Here is a 10000-nt window from a genome sequence, read left to right as displayed (position 1 = left end):
TTCAACATTTTGTGACTTCAGGCTGTTGAGGTTTTCATTTATTTCTAGTCCATGAAAGCACCCTGTTGAAAGCTTTGCATTGCATTTTTAATTATTTAATGATCTAACTGATTCACGTAATTGGTCATCAGATATTCCTCTTGGATTATTATACATTGTTATTGCTGATGGACTGTGAGAACCAGTAGTTTGGGAATTTGCACCAAGCTCTGAGGGTACTTGTTTATTGAACATCTACTGATGATTCATCTTAGAATTCTAGTTGAATTTCAGCATTCTCTTGATCATTTATAAGATCGTATGAATAAATGACAGTGTCATGCTTGTTTTTTAGCCATTCTAGTGCTTCTGTTACTAGTAAATAGCTGATAGAGATGCTGTAGTGTGCACCAAAAGTTGTCTAAAGTGTGCAAATTGCAATAAGAGAAAGATTAGCGGCAAGTCATCGATGTAAATTCTAAACAGGGCCTGGAATTTGTAGCATACTGAAGAAACCCATTTCACTGCTGCATGGTGACAAATTTTCAACCAATCACGCATGGACGCATGGTGGGCCGAATGGAGTTAAACTAAGCATAAGACCCCAAGTACGCATTGCGGACCTATGTTTTAATCAGTCAGCCAAGAATAAAGTCATCATCATCATCATTCGACTGCCGTGAAGACTGCAGATACAACGCCACGCCACAAGGTGGGCTCTATCTGTCATTGCCTGGGCAAGTTCACATTTTATAAGCCCCGTGTCCCTAGCCAAGGTATCTGGATAAGTGAGAGGCCTGTTTCCGCTCCTTGGACAGGGTATTCTCCATAGTAATAGATCGAAGAACACCTGTTCTTTCGCACGAAACCAGTCGTCTGCGAATCTTGCTCTTCTCGATTACGGTGCAAACACAAATGTAATAAAGTACTGAATATTAGAAGTGCAGTGCATAATGAGCTATCTATAAAAATTGGAGCGATCTGATCTGATCTTTGAGCAATGATGCTTTAAAAAATTCGAGATTTTACAAATTGAAGAATGTATGGGATTGTTTGCGCCTTTGTCACCCAGGAATTTATCAATTTTGATGGCTAATGATTGCCTCGTTATCTCAGCTAAGTAAGAGGCTTAAAACAGGAAATTTCACTAAGTTTAACTAGTTCTTTTACCTTTTGAAGTCAATTTGTACGTAGCAAATGTTAATGAAAACAGTATGAAAACAAATGTAAACAATGACGTCATCAAAAATGTCCCCTATTTTCCGTTCAATGTTGCGTTATAAATTTTCGATGAACTGAAATCGACATATTGCTGGTAGGCAAAAGAGTAACCTTGGTGGTCCAACTTAATGTGACGATTATTGAAGGTCAGTAAGGTTTAAAGGAACTAAACCGGCTTGATCAAGATAAAAAAGGATTCCGATAAGTCTGGGTAAAACAGGCTCATTCCGAAAACCAATTTTATTCACGACATTAATACATTCAGTTCTTTTCGAATTCAAATTTGTGTCTGTTTTAAGTCACGTTTCCGACGAGTGCGGGCCGGTAATTGATGACGGTGCAAACACAATTATTGTCATACAGCTGTTGAGGATGTGCTGACTAACGCTAATGATTAACGCCCCGTCCTGTCGAATGAATAGAAAAGATGAATTAATTTCATTAGACTTTGCAGACTTGACAAGAAACAAACAAATTTTAATACGATAAAATCGAACAGACAAGGGTACAGTTGTTTTTAATAACAAAGGAATAAAACAGCAAGTCTTCTCAATAGGATGTGGTGGAAGAGAAGATTTAGAAATGGGTGTCTGAGTTACAAGAATGCGAATATTAAGCAATTGCTTTCACACAACGAATTTTGCTCGAATAGTCGAGTCAGTTTAAGTATTCATCTTCGGTGTTTTCTTTCTGATCAAGAGCATTTAGAAAATTAAACACTTGAGCTTGCTCCGGAATTTCTTAAGCATTTTAAAATTCTCACTCAGGTTCATGTCCGTCAGTATTATATAATAAGTTGTGTTCGTCCTCGTTATATTTTCCGATTACAAAATATTGGTGTTTAATAAGGGTCTGGCTAAACTAGGAAACATTCTTGCGGAAACATTGTCGCGGAGGCAAATGTTTCCCTGTTTGGTCACTGAGGAAACATTGTTGCGGACGCAAACAAATGTTTTTGAATCAGGCCAAAAACATTTTTGCTTCCCGAACGCAAATTTTGCTTGCGAAACAAATGTTTCTCAGTTTAGCCACCCAGGAAAGATGAGCTCTAGTTCCCAGTGCTGCTCGTGGAAGGTGTTCCCTAGCAACGCAGTGTCGTCATGTTTAGGCGAATTCCAGTTCAAAACCAAGAAAAATGGCGGAGAGCGAATTGACGGTGCTAGCCAGGGGAAAGACAGGGAAACATCAGGAGGATGAAGAACTCGAGGTGCTGGCTAATTCTCTAAAAATACTTTCATACGCCCCTTTTTCTTTTTTTCTCTTTATCCATTTCCTGTCTTCCCATTTCTTCTGATTCCCCCTTCATTTTCGTCCTCCAACAAACACACAAAGCAGCTATTTTCCTCTCGCCATCTTAATTAAAAGAGACATTTTGCAACATTTTATGTGTACGTAAACTCTGTCCCAGATCTCTTCCCACGACTACTCGCGGTTTGCTTCCGAAACAAATGTTTCCTAGTTTATCCACCTGAACAGCAATCCCAGGAAAACAATGTTTCCGCGACAATGTTTCCTTGTTAAGCCAGGCTCTTAAACATAAAGATCGACGAAGCTTGGATCGAAGTGACTGCAAAATACCCTACCACAATTGTTTCTTTAAGGAATTTACACATTTCCTAGGAACTTATTGACCTTGGACACCCTGTGTGTTTCGATAGTATCATTCTCGTTGTGTAATGGAATGGTGACGACTTCTGTAAAAGCACTTGTTATTTTTACAGCTGTTAAGAATGTGCTAACTTTTTATCTGATTGACTAAAGGTAAACGTTCTCTCTCTTTGAATTCATTGCATTCAGAAAAAGGCAAATTTAAATACTGTAAAACGAAAATCACTGCATGAGTGGAGGTTCTTAGAAAAAGTTCCTTCTAAGTAGAATTCAGTACTTTATACCAAGGCAACACATGTCCTTTCTTACAAGTAGCATTTAAGTAAAATTATATGTTCTCCCGATTAATTTTTGTGCTTAGTTAAATTTTCATTAAACTGTTATTTGCTCCGACCTCCCGTCTCAACCGGGAACACTGAGCAAGGTTGGGTCAACTAATAATGAATATAATGGTGATATCGAACTAAAAGATCTTCACGTTAGGTTCTTGCTTTAATTTTTGCAATAAAAGTAAAATCTCCTTAAGGTTACATTGCGGAAAGTCGCAGCACAGGTGCCGTTCTTTAATTGCCTACGTTGCAATCTTCGTCAAGTGTAATGTTATAGACAAAGTTAACGTTTTGCGACGTGGTGCCTACGGTTTATTATTCTCAAAGCTATAAACGTCTCCATATATCAGTGCTCACAAAACTGAGGAAGCACTATATGCTAAGACCTCCGGTGTTCTCCTTCAGAACTTGAATCCTCCTGGCGGTTGAAAACAACGTTTTGGAACAAAGCATGACAAAAGGCTGGCTGTCCATTGTTTTGTGGTCTCGGCGTTAAAAAGTTGTGATAAGTGTTTTCTTCACCATTTTTAGCTGCCTATGGATGGCAACAGGGCAACAGCATTTACAACTGCCCATGACGAAAAAGAGAGAGAGGAGTTACTTTGCGTTCTTGTAGCAGACTATCTACGGAAGCTACAGTCCTGAATATCTTAAACGTTACCATAGAATAAACAACCTCAAAGCTCTAGCGCTAAAAAGTTAAATGACAAGTTCTACTTGAAGAACAGCAAATCCGTTTCACTGTTCTCTTGACTGCTCGTCCGACTTCGCGTATCTTCCAGCAGTATAGAATTGGATTCAGAGAAGAGTTCAAATAGGCAGATGTCCTTGAAGAAGGGCCAATAATATAAACTAAAAAATACGATTCACTGTTTGTCGTCACCATAATCAAATAAACAACAAGCGGGAGAAAGCAAACAGCCAATGTCAGATGCACCAAGGCTATACTATGGGCACTCCTTTTGTATCGTGCTAGGTTCAGTGGAGTTCCCCTGTCATTCGCCTGTTCGCGACAAACGTGTCGTTGCTGCGCTTGAACTCGATGATGACGGAGATTGAGGAAGATCTTGGCGTACGAGAAGACCAAGACAAATGCTGAAATTATAGTGGTAGCAAACGCTGCACTATTGGCGATGTAAGCATTCCAAAAACAGTATATAAATCCATTTGTAATGGCAGATACCCAGAAAATGGCAATAACTGCTCCAGCTCGCTTTGCCGTCACTGTATATCTGTACCTCAGCCCCAGCAATAGTGCGAGAAGCCTGTCAACACTAATGGCAGCGGCTGTAAGGAACGAAACTCCACACAACATAAAGGTTAAAGTAGTCCCGGCTAAGAAAACAATACGCCAGTTTGTGTTTAAGATGATCTTCAGTAAATAAACGGAGTAAAGTGGTTGTACAATTAAGCCAACGCAAATATCGGTAACTACTAGGCAACGGAGGAATAATTTTGTTGGCGGATGAATAGAGGAAATCGTATGAAGCGCAAAAAGGATTAGTGCATTTCCCAGTGTTGCGGTGATAGCAAGAACTATGTTAAGAACAAGGATAAATACCAAAAATGGACGGTAACAAAACAAATCCAAATCAGTTTCTGTAATGTTCTTTCCATATCCAGCAAAGTCAACCATTTTGGAAGTTTCAAATGCAGCTTTCTGTTGGGACTCTTTGAGGTACACTATAATGATCCCCGCTTGTGTTAATGGCACCTGTTTTTAATTTATTGGTCGTGAAACCGCAAACTTTTAAATATGAAATATTTAAATTATTTAATATTTAAAGTATTATTCATAATATTGATCTATCTTGTTGTGTTGGGGAATTGGTTTCTATCGATTTTGAACTGAATAAAGAAAAAGAAAAGTTAAGGGAAGAGAAATTGCTTTATCAAGGCGAGTCCATCTATTTAACCAGAGTTAATTAATACGAAAACAATTCTCTTACAATTTATATTTCTGCCTTAGACTACCGACCATTTAGAGCACCGAGTGGGAGGCCTTTCATCTACGCGGGAAAAATCCATAATACTGCGACCCAAGAACTACAAAACTGATCGCAAACTTGTTGCCTTGGTGAAGAGGGAGACTAGTCATGTTTTGGCTAAATGGAGTGCATTTGCTTCTTTTTTTTTTTGACGCGTTTCGTGGAGAAAGTCGCCAAGTTTCTTCCCGGGTTCCTTCTATCCTGCCCGATTTTGTTTTTTTTTCGAGTTCAGTTGGACACCGAAAAGTTAAGAAATTTAACTTCAATATCGACCGCTGGGCTAGCCTTTGAAGAGCTAATTTTACCTGCTCAGATGACGGGTCTTAAATTTCAAAGGCATGTTTCCATGTTTAGTATTTAAATGTATCAGTATTCTTTATTGGAGAATAGCCCCTAATTGTCGTTTTCATTTCTTTGACGGAAAGGAAGTGTTGAGATCACCGTGCAAGAATCATGAATATTCCTTTCTCGTAACTGCGAAGCCCTCAAATGTCTGCGAGATTTCACAAGCGTGGCAGAAATTACGAGCAAGTCATAAACTATTCATTTAATATAACATATTTCATGCCCGGGGGGTGGGGGTACTCCCTTATATGGACTATATAGGTATGTGGGACCCCGAAGGATATCCTTTTTTCAGTCGTTTTGGTCTGAAATAGGGCATCGATTTTGACCAATTTGGTCTGAAATAGGGTATGGTTTGTGCACTTAAGTCTTGAATTGGGTATGTTTTTTAGAAGAAGCTTCATCTTTATGATTAGGCGATAAGACCATCAACAAGAGCCCTTCTAAAAATGCCAACCGTGTAACAGCTGAAATGGTCTGAAAAACGGGTATTTTTGGTCAGGTCTGAAATAAGGTAGACAAAATCGTAGATTTTGGTTTGAAATAGGGTAAGGGAACGGGCCACACATCCCCACCCAATTTTTTTTTCAAGTTTCAATCTATTTCCATCCTTCTCCAACCCTTTCACGTTCGAAAGACAAAACTATCTTGAGTTTGCTAACATCATTCTTGGTAAAGAACATATAGTGTTGTCTTTTGTTGTCCAATGAAGACATTTTTTTGCCATTGAAGTAAGATTTAACAGCTTAACTTTCCTCCTTCAGCAAGTCCTGTACAGAATTGCCCCATGTTAGAATTCCTAGAGAGTAATAATCTTTATAAAGATAACGAGTGCAAACCCAACGCATTGCTTTCAAGCATTTTTATTTGTTGTGTTAGCGTGAACTTTGGACTGTGTAGGCCGTGCGCAATAGGAACTGGGGAGAGAAGGAATAAAACATGTGAGTTGTTGATTAACTTAGTTTCGTCCTGTGTCTTAAAGTTGGATAACGCTTCATGGTGTCAGAAGTGGGAGCTTTACATTAGCTTTGAACCTTCGCTACGCTTCCATCGAACTGTGAATTAACCGTTGAGTTTGTTCGGAAAGCAGAAACAAAAAGGACAAACAGGACAAAAACATGTCAACCGCCGCGCACGAGGTTTCTCCCGGTGCGATTTCCTCGCAGCAAAATCCACCGCCCGTAGCTCAAGCACTGGAAGCCGCACCAGAAATCCAACCAGTCGCAAACTTTCAAGTCAGTTCATTCAAGCCGGAGGACTGGCCGAAGTGGATTCAACGATTTGAACGCTTTCGCAAAGCCACTGGCCTCGAAAAGCGAAGCGGCGAAAACCAAGTAAACACGTTAATTTATGCAATGGGCGATCAAGCTGATGACATTTTCCTTTCATTTGAGCTCACAACTGAAAAAAAATGATTACAATCAGGTAAAAGGCAAATTTGAGAACCACTTCCTTGTGAAAAGAAACGTAATCTTCGAGCAAGCAAAATAAATTCCCGAATCCAGCGAGAGGGGGAATCTGTTGACAGCTTCATCACACATCATACATTTGTATGGCCTTGCGAGGTACTGCAATTTTGGTGCGTTGAAAGACGAATTGATCCGCGACCGCATTGTCGTGGGACTACGAAATCGCGACCTCTCGGAAAGGTTACAACTCGATCCGAAGTTAACTTTAGAAAAAGCTACAAACCTGGCAAGACAACGCGAATCGGTAAAACACCAACAAAGCATACTTGATGGTGGATTTAAATCGAAATCAGTGAAGTTGACAGTATCGCTAAAGGAAGAATCAAGAAAAAGGAGAAATTTCCTACCAAAAACTCTCCGGCAAAGACCAATTCAAGCCAAAACTCAAGTTCAAACAACAAGCTTTCGAAATGTTCGAGATGCTTGGGAAACCCACACCCAAAGAAAGTCTGTCCAGCCCGTCTTTCTAAGTGCAGAAAATGTCAGAAGATAGGACACTGCGTGCAAGAGTTCAGCAAATCCAAAATCTGGAACTGTTTCTGAAGTTGAGACTAAAAAATCATTTTTCCTCGGTGAAATAGTAGAGTTAGACGAAGTGCAAAGCAATAGCAAGACACCGTGGACTGCCACGATATCGGTGAATGGAAAATCATTGCTATTCAAGCTTGATAGTGGTGCTGACGTAACAGTGATTCCACGCCACAATTTTCTCGAATTGACCCAGGCACGGTTACAACCTATCACCAGGGTTCTATTAGGCCCATGCAAATACCGAATGAAATGTAAGGGAGTGTTCAGAGCTCGTCTTACCAATGAACTTAAGTCCAATGAAGAAGATATTTACGTTGTGGAGGATCTGGCCCCACCACCCTTGGGCAGGAATGCAGCAGCCAACCTGAAACTCATAAGCAGGGTGTGTGAGTTAACCAGTGACGACTTCAAGGCAGAAGTAATGCACGAATATCCAAGGCTGGTCTGGGAAAAATGGAAGAAGAGTACACCATCAAGCTCAAAGATGGATCAAAGCCCTTCGCCTTGTCAGTGCCAAGGAAAGTACCAATGCCACTTTATGCTGAGACCAAAAAGGAAATTCAAAGGATGCTTGAAACTGGAGTCATCTCACACGTTGAGCAACCAACGGAATGGTGTGCGCCAATGGTAGTGACCCCCAAGCCTAATGGTCAAGTAAGAGTGTGTGTTGACCTCACAATGCTAAATGAGTATGTACCGCGTGAGAATCACCCGTTACCCTCAGTTGATGTCACCCTAGGAAAGCTTGCAGGAGCAAAGTACTTCACGAAACTGGATGCAAATTCTGGATTTTGGCAAATAAAGTTGTCAGAAAGTTCAAGACCACTAACCACCTTCATTACACCTTGAGGTCGCTATTGCTTCAACGTTCTTCCCTATGGGATCAGCTCAGGTTCCGAGTGCATGGGTAGAATCCTTGAAGGATTGGTAGGAGTTGATTGCAACATTGACGATGTCCTTTGTCATGGCCCTACCCAAGAGATGCATGACAGAAGATTGAAAGCAGTTTTAGACCGCCTGTCCGCAGCACGCGTGACACTCAATGTCGACAAGTGCATTTTCAGTGCCCCAAAGATCAAGTTTCTTGGAAACGTGGTCAGTGCTAACGGAACTGAGCAGACCCGGACAAAATAACAGCTATTGTTAACCTTCCCGCACTAAGTAACGTTCATGAAGTGCGTATATTCCTCGGTATGGTGAGCCATATGGGCAAGTTCGCAGAGCACTTAGCTGACAAGACAAAACCTCTTCGTGACCTGATCCAGAAAGAGAGCCAGTGGATCTGGGGACCGCAACAAGAGAAAGCCTTCCAAAAAATCAAGTCTAGCTTAACAAAAGCACCAGTCCTAGCATTATATGATCCCAACAGAGAAACAAAGATTTCTGCTGATGCATCATCTTTTGGACTGGGTGGGGTCCTCCTTCAAAAGCAAGATGATGAAAGCTGGAGACCGGTGGTATTCATATCCAGAGCACTCACCCCAGTGGAGTGTAGATATGCTGAAATTGAAAAACAGGCCCTTGCCTTGACCTAGGCATGTGAGCGATGCAGTGACTTCATCGTGGGTAAATCCATCATTGCAGAAACGGACCACAAGCCACTTAGAAGTCCTCGACAAGCTACACGAAGGACACCAAGGGATAACTGAATGCAGAGAGCGAGCTAAAAGTTCTGTCTGGTGGTCAGGTTCAGGTCGTCAGATACAAGATATGGTGGAGAACTGTAAAATCTGGCCGGAAGATTTGCATAATGGCGGATGGCCAAGTTTTCAAGAGCTCCTGATCTTGCAAATGTTTACGTAAGAAAGGAAGCGAGGAGAACGTTTAGTTAATGAATTATGGTAAAGGACAACGAGCAGCTGACCGTAAATCATCTTAGAGAGCTATGGGTAAAAGAGTTTTTGCCCGCTATTAAGTCTGAATTGAAGCGGTTAAAGTGCAACTTCAATCACAGATTGCAACTGTAAATGAACGTCTTCAAGATATTGAGCAAAATCAGTCGTCACTGTCTTCGAAGTATGATAACTTGTTGGTAGCTACTCAAGGTGCAAACCAAAAAATACAAGAATTGGAGAAGTCGCGGAATGATTTGTTAAATACTGTATCAAATCTTGAGGACTCGATGTATGGTAATGAGGTAGCCATTGATGATGTGCAGCAACATTTGCGGCGTGATTGTCTCAGGATCTCCTTTGCTAAAGAGCAAAGAGCCTTTGATCCCGTCATCATAGAAGGGAGGGAGGTAGAGTTAATTACCAGTACAAAGCTACTAGGCCTTACAATAGTGAACGATCTAACATGGAACGACCATGTAACTGTGATAAACAAAAAGGCTAGCAAGAGGCTCTATTTCCTAACTCAGTTAAAAAGAGCGGGAGTTCCGAAACAAGATCTAGCAATGTTCTATGTATCGTGCGTTCACGAGATCTGTTATAGATTATGCAGCAACTGTCTTTTTTAACGGTCTTCCTCAGTACTTAAAGAACGAGCTGGTAAGGCTCGAGAAAAGAGCAATATCAATAATAACATC

At 40.8% G+C, this 10000-nt stretch overlaps 1 protein-coding gene and 1 pseudogene across 1 annotated transcript; one reads left to right on the top strand and one right to left on the bottom strand.

Annotated features, from left to right (window-relative positions):
* Positions 1-3828: 3828 nt before the first annotated feature.
* On the bottom strand, positions 3829-4818 carry LOC138046410 (adenosine receptor A2b-like). Its single transcript, XM_068893048.1, has one exon. The coding sequence runs from the start codon at positions 4771-4773 to the stop codon at positions 3829-3831; it is 945 nt and encodes a 314-aa protein (XP_068749149.1). The 5' UTR covers positions 4774-4818.
* A 3857-nt stretch (positions 4819-8675) lies between these two features.
* LOC138046409 (uncharacterized) overlaps positions 8676-10000 on the top strand; it is a 1575-nt pseudogene continuing 250 nt past the window's right edge.

This window comes from Montipora capricornis, chromosome 4 (genome assembly GCF_036669925.1).
Source record: "Montipora capricornis isolate CH-2021 chromosome 4, ASM3666992v2, whole genome shotgun sequence".
In the NCBI taxonomy this organism is placed as follows: domain Eukaryota; kingdom Metazoa; phylum Cnidaria; class Anthozoa; order Scleractinia; family Acroporidae; genus Montipora; species Montipora capricornis.
The sequence above is the reverse complement of the archived record's forward strand: the minus strand, read 5'-3'. Positions and strand labels throughout refer to the sequence as shown.